General features: G+C 39.4%; 1 protein-coding gene across 1 annotated transcript in view; it reads left to right on the top strand.

Moving 5' to 3' along the window:
- Nucleotides 1-19,469, top strand: part of pkdccb (protein kinase domain containing, cytoplasmic b) — a 48,657-nt gene that overhangs the window by 5,523 nt on the left and 23,665 nt on the right. Inside the window, exons 3-5 of the mRNA XM_061895845.1 lie at nt 8,854-9,125; nt 9,318-9,397; nt 15,556-15,663. Of these exons, the coding sequence (XP_061751829.1) occupies nt 8,854-9,125; nt 9,318-9,397; nt 15,556-15,663 (460 nt within the window). The remainder of the gene's footprint in view (nt 1-8,853; nt 9,126-9,317; nt 9,398-15,555; nt 15,664-19,469) is intronic.

A 19,469-nucleotide genomic window follows, 5' to 3' on the forward strand; every position in this document is an offset into this window, starting at 1 on the left:
CCAGCGCCCAAAGTGAATAGCCCAAACGATGAAAAAGAGAGAGGACCCGTAGTAGAACCTTGAGGATCACCACTAGTAGTGAAAACTTGCCAAGCCAGAAGTGAATCTCTACCAGTACACCGGCTGCAATGTACTAACTAACTAACTAACTTACTAACAAACTAACTCAACAACTTATGGTGGCAGAGTTGTGTGAAGTGAAGTGAATTATATTTATATAGCGCTTTTTCTCTAGTGACTCGAAGCGCTTTACATAGTGAAACTCAATATCTAAATTACATTTAAACCAGTGTGGGTGGCACTGGGAGCAGGTGGGTAAAGTTTCTTGCCGAAGGACACAACGGCAGTGACTGGGATGACGGAAGCGGGGATCGAACCTGGAACCCTTAAGTTGCTGGCACGGCCACTCTACCAACCGAGCGATACCGCCCCACAGAGTTACACAATGTAAACTTTTATTGGACTTGACCTGCTTCTTTTATCACTAGTTGGGTTAGTTTTACTTTTGAGTGGTCGACTCATATTTTCTTCTAAAAATAATAATTTTATGGACCGTATTTTCCGGACCATAGAGTGCACCAGATTATAAGGCACACTGCCGATGAATGGTCTATTTTTGATTTTTTTTTTCGTACATAAGGCACATCGGATTATAGGGCACATTAAAGGAGTCATATTATTAGTAGAGATGTCCAATAATGGCTTTTTTGCCTCTTAATTACGATACCGATATCAACCGATACCGATACATACAGTTGTGGAATCAACACAATATTCTACCTAATTTTGTTGTAATTCCCCGCTGGATGCATTAAACAATGTAATTTATTACTGAAGTCACAAAGTGCATTTTTTTTTCAACATGGCTCAAAACAGCAGCTTGGAATTTGGGACATGCTCTCCCTGAGAGAACATGAGGAGGTTGAGGTGGGGTGGGGTTGAGGTAGTGGGGGGGGAAGAATTAGTGCTGCAAGGTGTTCTGGGTATTTGTTCTGTTGTATTTATGTTGTGTTACGGTGCGGATGTTCTCCCAAAATGTGTTTGTCATTCTTGTTTGGTGTGGGTTCACAGTGTGGCGCATATTTGTAACAGTTGTTCATACGGCCACCCTCAGTGTGAACTGTATGGCTGTTGACCAAGTATGCATTGCACTCACTTGCGTGTGTGAAAAGCTGTAGATATTGAGTGACTGGGCCGGCACGCAAAGACTGTGCCTTTAAGTTTTTTTGGCGCTCTGTACTTCTCCCTACGTCTGTATACACAGCGGCGTTTTAAAAAGTCATAAATTTCCGATTCCGATCATTTCTGATATTACATTTTAAAGCATTTATCGGCCGGCCGATATTATCGGACATCTCTAATAGTATTTTTTTCTAAATAAAAAAACATTCCTTTAGGTTTACAGAACATGTAATGGTGGTTCTTTGCTCAAAATGTTGCATAGATTATGTTTTACAGACTATCTTCAATCCGCTTTCTGACAGTTGCTTCAGGATACACTGTTTTTTGGGCGGTCTTATTTACGTGGCTAACCCTCGACAGCATCTTCTCTCCATCATGTTTGTTGTAGTGGTGTAGCGTGCAAGGATGTGAGTGGAAGAAGTGTCAAAAGATGGAGCTAACTGTTTTAAATGATAAAATAAATGATAAATGGGTTTTACTTGTATAGCGCTTTTTTACCTTCAAGGTACTCAAAGCGCTTTGACACTACTTCCACATTTACCCATTCACACACACATTCACACACTGATGGAGGGAGCTGCCATGCAAGGCGCTAACCAGCACCCATCAGGAGCAAGGGTGAAGTGTCTTGCTCAGGACACAACGGACATGACGAGGTTGGTACTAGGTGGGGATTGAACCAGGGACCCTCGGATTGCGCACGGCCACTCTACCACTGCGCCACGCTGTTTAATGACATTCAGACTTCACTTAAATCAATAACGGAGCAGCATCACCTCATCCGGAAACAACAACAAGGTGCAGTATAGCTCAGTTGGTAGCGTGACCGTGCCAGTAACTTTAGGGTTTCAGGTTTGATCCCCGCTTCCGCCATCCTAGTCACTGCCGTTGTGTACCTGAGCAAGACGCTTTACCCACCTGCTTCCAGTGCCACCCACACTGGTTTAAATGTAACTTAGATAGTGGGTTTTACTATGTAAAGCACTTTGAGTCACTCGAGAAAAGTGCTATATAAATATAATTCACAATGCACAACAAGGTCGGAAATGTATCCTGTGAAAAAAACGTCCGACCGGAACTCTCTAATATCTAAAAATCCTCGGGTGAATAATGTAAACTCACTACACCGGTATGTTTTAGCACTTTCATGGCGAGTTTACTGACAGATATAAGTAAGAACTTTACACTACTTTTTATTAGAAATGGCAAAAGCAGAGGATGAATGTCCCATAACAAGAACATTGAGTAAAAGAAGTAGCTTATTGACTACAGTGTCGGCACGGACTACTAAGGCGGACTTTCACAATTTTTCAGGATTTATGCAGATCCCAAATACAGATCAGCAGGTACTAGAAGGTAAGGAAAGATGCTTTTGGATAATACTGCCAGACAAAACGCCAGATAATATGACTTACCTTATACATACACCATAATAATACTCGGATGTTGAAGCACAGTACGATCCATCAAGCGGTGCCGCTTCATAGCTTACCAAAGTCGTACTGTATTTTCTAGAAATGCAAATATCCTTCACACTAGTGTTAAAAAAAGTTAATATGACACAAGTAGAGTGTACGAAAATGCCTGTCCACATAAAAACACAATCACTGGCTGTCATGTACAAACCCCATTCCGATATGAGTTGGGAAATTGTGTTAGTGAAGTGAAGTGAATTATATTTATATAGCGCTTTTCTCTAGTGACTCAAAGCGCTTTACATAGTGAAACCCAATATCTAAGTTACATTTAAACCAGTTAGATGTAAATACAAACAAAATACAATGATTTGCAAATCATTTTCAACCCATATTCAATTGAATGCACTACAAAGACAACATATTTGATGTTCAAACTTATAAACTTTTTTTTTTTTGCAAATAACAATTAACTTAGAATTTCATGGCTGCAACATGTGCCAAAGTAGTTTGGAAAGGGCATGTTCACCGCTGAGTTACATCACCTTTTCTTTTAACAACACTCAATAAACCTTTGGGAACTGAGGAAACTAATTGTTGAAGCTTTGAAAGTGGAATTCTTTCCCATTCTTGTCTTATGTAGAGCTTCAGTCGTTCAACAGTCAGGGTTCTCCGCTGTCGTATTTTACGCTTCATAATGCGCCACACATTTTCAATGGGAGACAGGTCTGGACTGCAGGCGTGCCAGGAAAGTCCCACACTCTTTTTTTACGAAGCCACGCTGTTGTAACACCTGCTGAATGTGGCTTGGCATTGTCTTGCTGAAATCAGCAGGAGCGTCCTGAAAAAGACAGCGCTTGGATGGCAGCATATGTTGTTCCAAAACCTTTATGTACCCATGCCTTGGACACTAATGCACCCCCATACCATCGCAGATGCTGGCTCTTCAACTTTGTGTCGATAACAGTCTGGATGGTTCGCTTCCTCTTTGGTCCGGATGACACAATGTCAAATATTTCCAAAAACAATTTGAAATGTGGACTCGTCAGACCACAAAACACTTTTCTACTTTGCATCAGTCCATCTTAGATGATCTCGGGCCCGGAGAAGCCGCCGGCGTTTCTGGATGTTGTTGATAAATGGCTTTCGCTTTGCATAGTAGAGCTTTAACTTGTACTTACAGATGTAGCGACAAACTTTATTTAGTGACAGTAGTTTTCTGAAGTGTTCCTGAGCCCGTGTGGTGATATCCTTTAGAGATTGATGACGGTTTTTGATACCGTGCCGTCTGAGGGATCGAAGGTCACAATCATTCAATGTTGGTTTCTGGCCATGCCGCTTACGTGGAGTGATTTCTCCAGATTCTCTGAACCTTTTAATGGTATTATGGACCGTAGATGTGCAAATCCTTAAATTTCTTGCAATTGCACTTTGAGAAACATTGTTCTTAAACTGTTTGACTATTTGCTCACGCAGTTGTGAACAAAGGGGTGTACCTCGCCCCATCCTTTCTTGTGAAGGACTGAACATTTTTTGGGAATCCGTTTTTATACCCAATCATGGCACCCACCTGTTCCCAATTAGCCTGCACACCTGTGGGATGTTCCAAATAAGTGTTTGATGAGCTTTCCTCAACATTATCAGTATTTATTGCCACCTTTCCAAACTTATTTGTCACGTGTTGCTGGCATCAAATTCTAAAGTTAATGATTATTTGCACAAAAAAAATGTTTATGGGTTTGAACATCAAATATGTTGTCTTTGTAGTGCATTCAACTGAATATGGGTTGAAAAGGATTTGCAAATCATTGTATTCCGTTTATATTTCCCAACTTATATGGAAATGGGGTTTGTACATTCATTCCAAGCTAGAAAAGGCAACCCAGCTGATTTACACTGTTATTTTATCCTGTTTGCGTTACAAAATGATGTTTGCTCGCTGAAAGCTAGAGTGATTAAAGTCTACATTGTCTGCATCATGTAAAGTTTATTTTGTCCAAGTCGCCAACTACTGGCCTGGCATGCATATTACGGCACTGGTTTTTGAAGGTCTAAAAAAAATTATTTTCCGTCATGGCTCAGCTAAATAGCAGCTAAAAAAAAGTGCTCAGCTAAAGTACATGTGCGAGGCCTACAGTAATCCAGGAGTGTCTGGTTTCACGGACCCTGTTTTTACTGTGCTAGTGACGTCTAAAGAGCTTTACCTAACACTGGCTGCAGTATGCTTGTTCACTACTGTCACACGCACACACACACACACACACACACACACACACACGCACGCACGCACGCACGCACACACACACACACGGTTCATGCTCGGTCAGCTGATGCCTTCATTCTTGCTGTCTGTAGCTTGAGGGAATGGGAATGTTTTAGAGAAAGAACAGTTTTATGTTGACAATAACAACGTTTAAGTGTATAAAACATTACTAACTTGGCTAACCTACTGGTGCAAGGAGTTTGTCGTCCAGTTTTCCTCGCAGCCAGCATTGGTGTTTCCAGACAAATTGCTCCATTTCTAACTACACCAGTAGTAGTTCGAAGCATTATTGTATTGAACCATTTATTTTCTTGTATTTGTTACTTCATTGAATTGTTGAGGAAAAACAAAAATATTGGAAATTTTCTGAGGACAAAGAAAAATATTTTGGTTTGTAAGAATTCAATTTAAAAATAATTGTAAGAATTTATTAAGATTAGGCGATACCTGTAACAAATGAAACCCTATTTGGTCTGCCAAAGAATAAGAAGACTGAACTGGAGGGATTGGTGTTGCCAACTCAGTGACTTTAATGTAGCAAATATTCAGAACCTTGTAGATCAGTCTTTCTTAACCATATGGCCACCAAAAGATATTTTTCTCAGCAAGGAAGGGCCACAGAGATACTCCGTTTTAATACACTTTTCCAGTACTTGTAGCAGTAATGCGTCAGTCTGTTTTAGTTATCTTTTTAGTTAAGTTTTAGTTTGGGGATAATATTTAATTTGCACCTTAATTTTTTTTGACAGTTTATTTAATACAAATAATAATAATATATTTTACTTATAAAGGCCTACTGAAACCCACTACTACCCACCATGCAGTCTGATAGTTTATATATCAATGATGAAATATTAACATTGCAACACATGCCAATACGGCCTTTTTAGTTTACTAAATTGCAATTTTTAATTTCCCGGGAGTTTCGTCTTGAAAACGTCGTGTAATGATGACGTGTACGCAAGACATCACGCGTTTTTAATAAGTATGAGCTCTACGCACACACACAGCTAAATGTCGTCTGCTTTAACGGCATAGTTATACAGTATTTTGGACATCTGTGTAGCTGAATCCTTTGCAATTTGTTCAATTAATAATGGAGACATCAAAGTAGAAAGATGGAGTTAGGAAGCTTTAGCGTTTAGCCACACAAACACACGATGATTCCTTGTTTAAAATTTGTTGAGGGGAAACTTTACTATGGATCAGAGCAGTCAAGCGAACATGGATCCCAACCAAATGTCAACCAGCAGGTTTCGGTGAGAAAATTGTGGTAAAAAGTCGCCTCTTACCGGAGATCAGCTGAGCTTGTGCCGTCCATAGCTGCCGTCGACTTCCCTGAGACACTGCGCGTCAACACACGCGTAGATAAACCCCTCCGACTATCAGGTACTGTTAAACTCACTAAAACACTAGCAACACAATAGAAAGATAAGGGATTTCCCAGAATTATCCTTTGAAATGTGTCTAAAAACATATGAATCCGTCTCAATGCAATCGCGTTTTGTTTTTTTAACTTGTTTTTTTTTGTTTAGTTTTTTCTTGTCCGTCGCTATCAATATCCTCAAACACGAATCTTTCATCCTCGCTTAAATTAATGGGAAAATAGTCGTTTTCTCGGTCCGAATAGCTGTTTTTGTTGGAGGCTCCCATTAAAATCAATGTGAACATGTGAGGAGCCATCAAACATGTGACATCATCGTCTGCGACTTCCGGTAAAGGCAAGGCTTTTCTCTTAGCACCGAAAGTTGCGAACTTTATCGTGGATGTTCTCTACTAAATCCTTTCAGCAAAAATATGGCAATATCGCGAAATGATCAAGTATGACACATAGAATGGACCTGGTATCCCCGTTTGAATAAGAAAATCTCATTTCAGTAGGCCGGCACCTTTCTGTAACCTGACTCTCACCAGATACTTGTAGTTCGCTGAGCTCCACACAAGGATCTGGGATCAAGGGCAATGCAAACTCCTTCAAGATAGCAAAAAAGAATGAACCGATCAGGATCGCCGGGCGGGATTTCATCGATGTGACATAGCGCCGAAGAGACTGTTTGATTCAAAAAACAATGGCGACATGCAGCGAGGAGTCGTGTGCTGACATTGGTTCTGCTATTGCAACTGTTTTGTCGTATCTATCGAATATTAATTATTTACAAGATGAACACGGAACGGTTTTGAAGGCATTTATTAACTTTTCGCTATGTCGTTATCCAATATGTCAGCTGTTCTGTTTTGGATTTCCGGCCATTGCTCTCATCAGCGTCACGGGTTGATTTGGATGGGAGTGGTTGAAGTAGCACGTCATTCAAGATAACGGACAAGTGGTTTATCCAATCACATACAATGATTTTTTTTTTACAAGGCCACGCCTTCTGAAATACATCTACTATTGAGAAGTCCCAGATCCTTGTGTGGAGCTCAGCGAACTACAAGGATCTGGCAAGAGTCAGGTTAGCTTTTCCGGGCACTCAAGGACACAGTACAAAATCAAAACAATAAAATCAATTGGCTATAAACAACAAAAACAACAAAGATCGATACAATTTACAATGAATAAGCGGTCAGGAATAAGTGTGTTCGGAGTCTTGATTTAAAGAGGGGTATTGAGTCTATGATACGAAGGTCTGGTGGTAATGAGTTAAGAAACATTATGTATGTATTTTTATTATTAATTTTGTTAGAATTCATTTATTTTAGCACTGCTTAACAATATTTATTTTTATTTTTATTTTCCGTTTATTTATTTTCTTTTTCTTGTTCTTATTATTAGGAAATATTCTTTTTGTCGTTAAAGTTATTGTTGACAAAGTCAGGACATAGGTTTCTGGAAACAGGAAGGCTTCAAGGGCAAAACCAAAATTATTTAAATAGGAGCCAATAGTAGCTTTTGTATAGGTATTGTGCACAAGCTACTTTTTTTTGTTAAAAAAATGCATGTAGCAATCAGTGCCACTAATTATCTGATTTACAACAATACTAGCAAATTATAAATGTAATAGGAAAAGCTTTACAACTTGTTATTTTTAAGTTACTTGCTACAAAACATTTTCACTTCTTCTGGATTTTTTAAAGGCCAAGAATGTTGTTTGGGACATCCATCATTTAGATCAGGGTTGGGAACCTTTTTGGCTGAGAGAACCAAGAAGCCAAATATTTTAAAAAAGTATTTCCGAAAGAGCCATATAATATTTTTTTTAACACTGAACACAACTAAATGCGTGCATTTTTAAGTAAGACCAACATTTCTAGAGTATAATAGGTCTCTTATTCTTTGTAACAATATTGTTATTCTGACGCTAACTGTGGAGTGGGCGTGGCCTGCAGCGAAGCGGGATGTGTCTCGAAATCAGCGACAGGTGCGTAGATGGCCTACCTGGGCCTTGTTATCTAATCACCTATCGCTATGTTATAAGCAGCAGCCAGGAGGAGAGACGGGGTTGGGGCTGGAGCCAGAGTGCGCGCGAGAACGAAAGAGAAAAAGACAATTGCTGGAAAGCAACTGAGAGACTTATTGAAAAATAAATTAATATTGTAACCCTGAAACAGGCTCTCATGTCAGTGGTTGGTGGTCTGAAGAACCCCCAGGAGGGCAAGCCCCACACTAACCAATAATAAATAAATAACTTCTTACAATTAACGCAACTTCTTCAACAGGTGCGGTAGAAAACGGATGGATGGATTAAAAATGCACGAGAAAGTCTTATATTTTAAACATGAATTTTAACACTGTAATTATAAGTGGAATCATTCATTACTTATCGTGTCAAGCAATGTCAGCTCAGATTTATCTGAGAGCCAGATGCAGTCATCAAAAGAGCCACATCTGGGTCTAAAGCCATAGGTTCCCTACCCCTGATTTAGATTGATGACGCTGATCTTTTTGCTTATCAATATTTTACTGTAAAATACTGATAAGCAATATAGGACCTATTTTTCACGAACATCCTTGACAGCATGGCAGCATCACAAGTCTCCCTCCCATCCCTCCAGGTGTGTCTGGACCTGGTCCGCCTCCTGCACTTCCTGGCACGGTCTCCTCTGGGCTCCGTGGCTCTGCTGGACTTTCAGCCTCGCCAGTTCGTGATGGTGTCGGGCGAACTTAAGCTCACCGATCTGGATGACGCCAGCATGGCGGAAACATCCTGCCGGACGGACGCCGACTGCTTCCTTCGGTTTCCGCACCGAAATTTCACCCTGAGCTGCTCGCCCGGCGGACTGTGTGAGGGCTTGAACGAGAAGATGAACATTTACAACGCCTACAGGTAAAGACAACGCTCGTGTGTGTATAACAAAATGAAAGGTTTCGAGGGGTTGAATAAATTAGTAGTTTGGGGCCAAAAGCGAGTCTTGTCGCCTTCGAACCGCCTTCACAGTGTCGACAGCTTTATGGTTTGTTTTAACACCGCCTTCATCGTTCCATGATGGATCTTTCTGTGTTCTCTGCATGGCTCCAGGTATTTCTTCACCTACCTGCTGCCTCACCAAGCCCCGCCCGGCCTCGCACACCTGGTGGGCCGCATCATGAATGCCACAGGTGAGGAAAATCAGAAAAGAGATCAGAGCGAAGCGGACCAATGTGTTGTAGTCGTGTAATGACTCGCCCTGCCTGGTAACGCTTGGTTTCATACGCTGACATGGAACAAGATAATAAATACCACCTGTCATCAACACACTGTGTGTGTGTGTGTGAGTGCGTGTGTGTGTGTGTGTGTGTGTGTGACACACACCTCTGGTAATTGTTAGGATTCTATTTGGGGATACTTTGAAGTCATAATAGATTTAGATTTTTCACGACCTTTACTCCGAGTTTTGATCTCAACATGGTCCAAAAAGCTCTTGGAAACCTGAACTTATAATTGGAAACTAATTGTGTTTGATATGCCGGGTGGGATGCATGGTGGTTATCAACAACCATGCATTTCCAGTTGGGCCACTCCTCCTAATACGTAGATCACGCATTCTGCGAAGGGCCCCGCGATAATGAATGACACGGCGCTCCATGTGAAATTTAATTGGAAACCTATTTCCAGCCCTTTCCTGCTCCGTCATTGATCAAAACAATCATGGCAAATTTACCCAGATCTAATGTTAGTGCTGCGCTGGTAAGCAGACGTACTGATGTGCCAGAAATAGATGCAACCTTCTGTTTTGATTACTCTAAAACAGGGGTCTCAAACTCAATTTACCTGGGGGCCACTGGATGCAGAAACTGGGTGAGGCTGGGCCGCAAGAAAAGATTTTGTAAAAAAAAAATCTATCATGCACTTTTTAATGAATTCACCTTCTTTGAATGGCTTTTCCGCCCTAGTAACATACTTGCCGACTTTCGCGATCTTACGGGAAACACCCGAATATCAGTGCCCCTCCTGCCAATCTCCCTGGGGCAATCATTCTCCTAGGTTTTCACCCGGACAACAATAGTTTGGGCGCGTCGTGATGGCACTGCCTTTGGAGTCCTCTACGACCTACCGTCTCATTCGTTTTTCCACCATACAAACAGTATGTCGACCCAGTCACATATTGTAAGAGGCTTCTACAAACCCACGGGTGTTACTGCAAGACATACTTATTCAACAGCCATACAGGTCACACTGAGGGTGGCCGAATAAACAACTCTATCACTGTTACAAATATGCACCACACTGTGAACCCACACCAAACAAGATCGACAAACACATTTTGGGAGAACATCCAAAACTCAACATAAACACAACAGAACAAATACCCAGAATCCAATGCAGCCCTAAGTCTTCTGGGCTACTATAGGGGGCGGGTTTGGAGGGAGGGGGTGTATATTGTAGCCCGAAAGAGTTAGGGCTGCATGGGATTCTGGGTATTTGTTCTGCTGTGTTAATGTTGTGTTACGATGCGGATGTTCTCCCAAAATGTGTTTGTCATTCTTGTTTGGTGTGGGTTCATAGTGTGGCACATATTTGTATCAGTGTTAAAGTTGTTTATACGGCCACCCTCAGTGTGACCTGTGTGGCTGTTGATCAACTATGTCTCACAGTCGCTTATTGCGTCTACAAGTACTGACTACAACATGTGGCTGGAATGGCACGCTGCTGGTACAGGTTGAAGAGGACGTTTAAAGCACTGTCACCAAGGTGCCCTCCTAAAAATGTTGTTAGGGTGTAATTCAAGAGGAGGATTATCCCCGGAGGAGCTTTGGCATCGAAGGTCTTCCGGAAAAAACGAGGGTATAAAAGTATGACGCTGTATAGTGCCATTCATGTAAAACTCGCGGGCCGCACCAACAATACATTTTCACATCAAGGTGCAGACCTCAAAATAACGTCTCGCGGGCCGCAATTGGCTCGCGGGCCGCTTGTTTGAGACCCCTGCTCTAAAGCATGAGTCGGCAACCCTAAATGTTGAAAGAGTCATATTGGACCAAAAATCCCCCAAAAAATCTGTCTGGAGCCGCAAAAAATGTAAGTGTTATAATGAAAACAACACATGATGGAAGTGTCTATATTAGCTACATTAGCCTATTATCAAAATGACTATTTGTCGCAGGCTGACGCAAATCTTTGTTGACGGAAATGTTGAAATGTAATATTTATTCTACACATTTTTACAACATTGGAAAACTACTAAAATGGAGGCTTTTCAGAGGGTGTGATGATACTTCCTAGAAAATTACTGGCTTAGAATGGCCAAAGGTAAAATATGTGTGTGTTCAAGTTAAAAGAAACGGAAACTGCAGATAAAATAAGCTCAAATGTACCTACAAACAACGCATGATGATGCAATATCTACATACAGCTAGCATAAATAGCATGTTAGCATCGATTAGGTTGCAGTTTTGTGTTGACCATTTACCATGAATGGATTAACGTGGACCCCGACTTAAACAAGTTGAAAAACTTATTTGGGTGTTACCATTTAGTGGTCAATTGTACGGAATATGTACTGAACTTTGCAATCTACTAATAAAAGTATTAATCAATCAATCAATCAAAAAAACTAATATGCTTGATTAGCACTCCAACAAGTCAATAACATCAACAAAGTTCACTTTTGTGCATTCAGGCACAGCATAAAACGTTTGGTGGACAAAATAAGACAAAGAAGGAGTGGCATAAAGCACGTCTTTCTGTGGCAGCATCAAAGAAAGTTGTGCATGTAAACAAACCACGGTGCGTTGAAGGACATCCAAAATGAGTATGACAATATGGCGCGCCAAATAGTCTCATCAGTGAAGCATGTTTAATAAAAAACAGTGAGCTTTCTTTTTGTGTCAGAAAACCATAAAACAACTAAATATATATTTTTTTCCTCATCGTTTTCCATTTTCCTACATTTTAAAAAAAGCTAGGGTGGCGCTAAGGATCCGCATGTGGCTCGAGAGCCGCGCATTGCTGACTCCCGCTCGATATTGTGTATTTTGCACAAAAAAGATTCATTTTTGAGCTATTTATTTCACATAAATTTGTTTTAGTACAAAAACAAATGAAATTGAAGTCTGATTTTAAAAAGCATAAAAATAATTCCATACAAATATAAACAATGTGAATTAAATTTGTAAGAGCGGGATTTCAAAATAAAATACTGTTTGGGCACCAATTTAGGTTTCCAGAGTTTGTCCTACATCACACACTACTTTGACTACATTTCTTTTAATTGTAGACAGAATAATCAACAGTTCTACCCTACAGTTTTCCCTTGTTTATTGCTGTTAATTAGTTCCAGACATGACCACGATTAATTCATTTCCGCTATGTTGTTTCAAATCTTTGGCAACGGCTTACGACCCCCTGAATACCTTTTTGAACATAACGAAGGCCCACTAGACATGAAATAACACCCTTTGGTCACCTTTACACTCTTTTAATCCAATACCGTAATGCCGTCCGAGGCTGAGCCAATCAGTGGCCACGATACTGAACAGCAAATTCTGATTGCTTTGGTCTCCTTTTGGGGCCAATACTGCAGTAATATTGATATTTTTAGTTTATCTAGCCATTTTAAGGTTTGAAAATACTAATAAGAAATAATTCTGAAGTTATTGAGGGAAGACTGTTAGTTAATGGCTTACTGGTTGTAAGGCCATGCAGAATAAGGCATTAATAAGTACTAAATGACTATGAAAGAGTCAATAAGTTACTAATTTTATTTTTAATAAGCAACTAATTAATATGGACTATGGACTGGACTCTCACTATTTTTGGGGGCGGCATGGCGTAGTGGGTAGAGCGGCCGTGCCAGAAACCGGAGGGTTGCAGGTTCGGTTCCCAACTATTGACATCCAAATCGCTGCCATTGTGTCCCTGGGCAGGACACTTCACCCTTGCCCCCGGTGCCGCTCACACCGGTGAATGAATGATGAATGAATGATTGGTGGTGGTCGGAGGGGCCGTAGGCGCAAAGTGGCAGCCACGCTTCCGTCAGTCTACCCCAGGGCAGCTGTGGCTACTGATGTAGCTTACCACCACCAGGTGTGAATGAATGATGGGTTCCCACTTCTCTGTGAGCGCTTTGAGTATCTAACAATAGAAAAGCGCGATATCAATCTAATCCATTATTATTATTATTATTATTATTATTATTATTTTTATGTTAGATCCACTATGGACTGGACTTTCACAATATTATGCCAGATCCACTCGACGTCCATCGTACCGGTCGTCCTAGAGGGTGGGGGTCACCCACATCTGCGGTCCTCTCCAAGGTTTCTCATTGTCATCCCACTGGGTTGAGTTTTTCCTTGCCCTGATGTGGGATCTGAACCGAGGAAGTCGTTGTGGCTCGTGCAGCCCTTTGAGACACTTGTGATTTAGGGCTATATAAATAAACATTTATTGATTGATTGATAGTGAATATGTGTTCCCCATACTAAAGTGTTACCAAATGTTTATTACCTAAACTTTGTTTTTGTGAAAAATATAATTGTCAAACAGATGTGTTCTGTCAAAGCACTAATGGTAACATAAACGAGCCAACGTTGCTCTTGTTACATGTTTTGCTTTGAAAAATGTAACGGTGAGGAAGTTTTAATTTTGTTGACTTTTCAACTTTTATGACACTACAGCAGGGGTCACCAACTATATTTTTGAAACCAAGAGCTACTTCTTGGGTACTGATTAATGCGAAGTTTGATACACACTTAAATAAATTGCCAGAAATCGCCAATTTGCTCAATTTACCTTTAATTAATATATATATATATATATACATATATATATATATTTAAAAAAAAGGGTATTTCTGTCTGTCATTCCGTCGTACATTTTTTTTCCTTTTACCGATAGTTTTTTGTAGGGAATAAATTATGAAAAAACACTTAATTGAATGGTTTAAAAGAGGAGAAAACACGGAAAAAAAGAAAATTTTATTTTGAAACATAGTTTATCTTCAATTTCCACTCTTTAAAATTCAAAATTCAACCGAAAAAAAAAGAAGAAAAAACTAGCTAATTCAGATCTTTTTAAAAAAATTAAAAAAATAATTTATGGAACATCATTAATTATTTTTCCTGATTAAGATTAATTTCCGAATTTTGATGACATGTTTTAAATAGGTAAAATTTCAGTCTGCACTTTGTTAGAATATATAACAAATTGGACCAAGCTATATTTCTAACAAAGAGAAATCATTATTTATTTTAGATTTTCCAGAACAAAATTTTTTAAATAAATTCAAAACACTTTGAAATAAGATTTAAACTCTATTCTACAGATTTTCTAGATTTGCCAGAATAATTTTTTGGAATTTTAATCATAAGTTTGAAGAAATATTTCACAAATATTCTTCGTTGAAAAAACAGAAGCTAAAATGAAGAATTAAATTAAAATGTATGTATTATTCTTTACAATAAAACAAAAAAAATTAACTTGAACATTGATTAAAATTGTCAGGAAAGAAGAGGAAGGAATTGAAAAGGTAAAAAGGTATGTGTGTAAAACTCTAAAAGGTAAAAAGGTATATGTGTTTAAAAATCCTAAAATCATTTTCAAGGTTGTATTTTTTTCTCTAAAGTTGTCTTTCTGAAAGTTATAAGAAGCAAAGTAAAAAAAAAAATGCATTTATTTAAAGAAGTGAAGACCAAGTCTTTAAAATATTTTCTTGGAGTTTCAAATTCTATTTGAGTTTTGTCTCTCTTAGAATTAAAAATGTCGAGCAAAGCGAGACCAGCTTGCTAGTAAGTAAATAAAATTTAAAAAATAGAGGCAGCTCACTGGTAAGTGCTGCTATTTGAGCTATTTTTAGTATAGGCCAGCGGGCGACTCATCTGGTCCTTACGGGCTACCTGGTGCCCGCGGGCACTGCATTGGTGACCCCTGCACTACAGTACAGTGTGCATCATCTCCAACTTCACACACTATGGTCATCTACAAGCATGCATGTTTCCAAGTTAATCAATAAGCTCGCATAAATGCATTAGTTCCCTAAATCACGTAGAATTATTTAATGCGTCCAACTTCCAAAAGGTTTCCAAAGACCTTACAGCCTTCCCCCCTCATCTGTCTGTGACCTCTGACCTCACAAATGCTTTTCTGGATGAATGGAGCAAAACATTTCACACAGAGACACATACCAGATTGTTGTCCACTGCCTTGGCCGCCCAGGAGAAATGAGTTTCCTCCATGTTCCTTTGCTGATCAGCGTGTCCACACAGCGCATGATGAAGACATCTTTTTTTTTTATTTTTCTTTTTTTTGCCTGAATACGTTGTTGTAATTTGTGCAGGCGAGCTGAACGCCGGCATCAATGAGACGCTGGAGGCTTTTGAACTCATCCTGCACCTCTACCAGTCTGGCCTGCACCTGGACAACGTGCCTCCATCTTTACTCGCAAGTAAGCATTTACGGAATGAACAGCAGGCCCTCTGGTGACCTTTTACACACGCGCACACACACACACACACTCTTGTATTTATTACCTTCTTGAGACCGACCAAAAATGCCTACCATTTTCGGACCACCTTTTCTAGATATATAAAGATTTGTATTTACAACATTAATAATATATACAAACTGTGCAAATATAAAAAAAGGTAAGCTTTTATACAAAAAAAAAAAAATATATATATATATATATATATATATATTTTTTTTGTTTGTATTTGGTTTTTAATCTTCATTATTTACTTCAAGTTATTACAATATGTCTTTATATACATATTTTTTTTATTATTATTAATTTTGGAAAAAGGGGGCGCATTTCAATTTCATACATGCATTTTTGTATTTGTTCCCTTCTTGAGACCTCCGAAAAATGCCTACCTCTTAAGGACCATCCTTTCTACATATATAAAGATTGATATTTACTTGGGCTTCACGGTGGAAGAGGGGTTAGTGCGTCTGCCTCACAATACGAAGGTCCTGCAGTCCTGGGTTCAAATCCAGGCACGGGATCTTTCTGTGTGGAGTTTGCATGTTCTCCCCGTGAATGCGTGGGTTCCCTCCGGGTACTCCGGCTTCCTCCCACCTCCAAAGACATGCACCTGGGGATAGGTTGATTGGCAACACTAAATTGGCCCTAGTGTGTGAATGTGAGTGTGAATGTTGTCTGTCTATCTGTGTTGGCCCTGCGATGAGGGGGCGACTTGTCCAGGGTGTACGCCGCCTTCCGTCCGATTGTAGCTGAGATAAGGGAATAAGCGGTAGAAAATGGATGGATGGATATTTACAACATTAATAATATATACATACTATGCAAATATAAAAAAGGTAAGCTTTTAGTTAATTATTATTATTTTTGAATTTTATTGTTTTGTTTGTGATTGGTTTTCAATCTTTGTTATTTATTTCAAGTTATTGCAGTATGTCTCTATATAAATATTTATTTATTTATTAATTTTGGCCAAAAGAGGCGCATTTCAAATTCTAACACACATTTGTGTAAATGTTACCTTCATGAGACCTCAAAAAATGCCTACCTCCTTAGGACCACCCTTTCTGGAAATATAAAGATTTGTATTTACAATATTAATAATACATACAAACTATGCAAACATAAAAAAGGTAAGCTTTTAGTCAATTATTTTTTTTTTTACAATTTTATCTTTGTAATTGCTTTTTAATCTGCATTATTTACTTAAAGTTATTACAGTAGGTCTCTATATACATTTTTTTTCTTTTTTATTTATTAATTTGGGTCCAAAGGGGCAGATTTCAATTTCTAACACACATTTTTGTATTTGTTACCTTCTTGAGACCTCCGAAACATGCCTACCTTTTAGGACCACCCTTTCTAGATATATAAAGATTTGTTTTTACCACATAAATAATATATACATACTATGCAAATATGAATATATTTTGTAATTTTTTTTTGTTGTTGAATTTTATGTTCGTAACTAGTTTTTAATCTTCATTACTTACTTCAAGTTATTACAGTATCTCTCTCTCTCTCTCTCTCTCTGTATATATATGTATATATATATATATATATATATATATATATATATATATATATATATATATATATATATATATATATATATGTATGTATGTATGTATGTATGTATGTATGTGTGTGTGTGAGAGAGAGAGAGAGCTGAGATAGGCTCCAGCATCCCGCGCAACCCCAAACAGGACAAGCAGTAGAAAATGGATGGATGGATGGATGGATGGATATGTTTATTAATTTAAAAAAAATAAGTTTTGATTAATTTTGGCCAAAAGGGGCGTATTTCAATTTCTTACACACACTTGTTATTACATATGTTGGCCAGAGGGGGAGCACTTTTAAAACCGACACACAGTCAACTTTTTGGGACCACCCTTAGTTTTGATAGATTTCACCAACAGGGGTCCAAAGGAGACACACTTTCTTACACACACTTGTTATTACATATGTTGGCCAGAGGGGGAGCACTTTTAAAACCGACTCACAGTCAACTTTTTGGGACCACCCTTAGTTTTGATAGATTTCACCACCAGGGATTCAAAGGAGACATTCTCTATCAGATGCAATTGTTTTCCGTATTGGGACCATGATTTATGTCCTAACTTGTTCACCGGTCTTCATATGGAAGCTACTTTTCCTTGTTGATGTCTCAAGAAGGGTAGAAATACCAGAACACACACACACACACACACACACACACACACACACACACACACACACACACACACACAAAATGCTTGTCCTTCTCTCAGCTGATGGAGGACAGGCTGCACTTCATTTTGTTTCTGTAAAAGAAATCAAGTCTGGGAGCATGAGTGTGAGCGTGTAGGTTGGGGGTTGGAAGGGTCTCTCGCTCGAGCTGTTTTGACAGGTTATTAGGCGGCTGGAATGAGAGGACAAAACCAACAAAGTGGGATTAATCCTGCGTGTCTCCACTTCAAAGTCTGTGTTTAAAAACAACAACATGGCACGATAGAGATTTTGAAATATAGATAACAACTACTCTTTGTTTTCTTTTTTTTATCATATATAGTCTTTCTGTAAATGTTTAAAGTCCTGACTATCCCGCGAACCCCCCTCCATCCCCCGTCCTCCCTCCCTCTTTCCATCCGTCTACACTCCATGAAATATTAATAACAGAAAAGACCCGGCTGCGTTCCCGTGGCGAGAGATTTTCCGTCCCCCCCAGATGCCGGACTGTTGACATAGCAGCTCTTTGTGAATTTAATCGCAGATTGAGGAGAAAGAGGCCGCGGGCGCCCAAGCTAACACCGGCAGGGAATGTTTTCGCATGGCCAGGGGGTGCCACAAACTCTGCAAGGCTGATTGTGTGCGAGATAAGAGCAGCTGGAAAATGTGTAGATATTATTTCACATGTTTGTGTGAAAGGAGGGGGCTTAAAGGCCTACTGAAATGAGATTTTCTTATTTAAACGGGGATAGCAGGTCCATTCTATGTGTCAAACTTGATCATTTCGCGATATTGCCATATTTTTGCTGAAAGGATTTAGTAGAGAACATCCACGATAAAGTTCGCAACTTTCGGTGCTAAGAGAAAAGCCCTGCTTCTACCGGAAGTCGCAGACGATGACGTCACATGTTTGATGGCTCCTCACATATTGTCAGGACTATGACATGGATTGGTTTTGCTCCTTCGACGCAGAGGGATTACAGGACCAGCCAGGCGTGAATTCAGGTACATGATGATAATTTATTAATACACTAAATACAAAAATAATCAAACTAAGGGCGCTCACAAGGAGGTATTGACACTTGGCTATGAACAAACAAAAGACTAGCATAAATGCTGCAAACTACGAACATGAAACAAAAACACTCGCTCGATTGGCATGAATAATAATGAACTATAAACAAAACTAGCACCATGGCATAAATACAAAAACTTACACGGCATGGAACTATGGCCGAGGGCATGAAGGAGGTGCAGCATGGGTAGCGTGTGTGAAGATCCCCGAATGAAGACAAGAAAAAGAGTGACTTAAGTAGCTATGATAAATAGTAAAAACAGGTGTGAGGCTGAGGACAGGGACATGACATGACAGGTGAAAAGTAATGAGTTGCCATGGAGACGAAAACAAACCAGGAAGTGCCAAGGCAAAACTTAAATGTCCAAAAAACTAAACATAACCTGACCAAAACCAAAACATAAACTTACAGGTGTGACACATATTCACATATATTTCAATGGGAGCCTCCAACAAAAACAGCTATTCGGACCGAGAAAACAAC

The sequence above is a fragment of the Nerophis ophidion genome, linkage group LG03 (genome assembly GCF_033978795.1).
Source record: "Nerophis ophidion isolate RoL-2023_Sa linkage group LG03, RoL_Noph_v1.0, whole genome shotgun sequence".
NCBI lineage: Eukaryota > Metazoa > Chordata > Actinopteri > Syngnathiformes > Syngnathidae > Nerophis > Nerophis ophidion.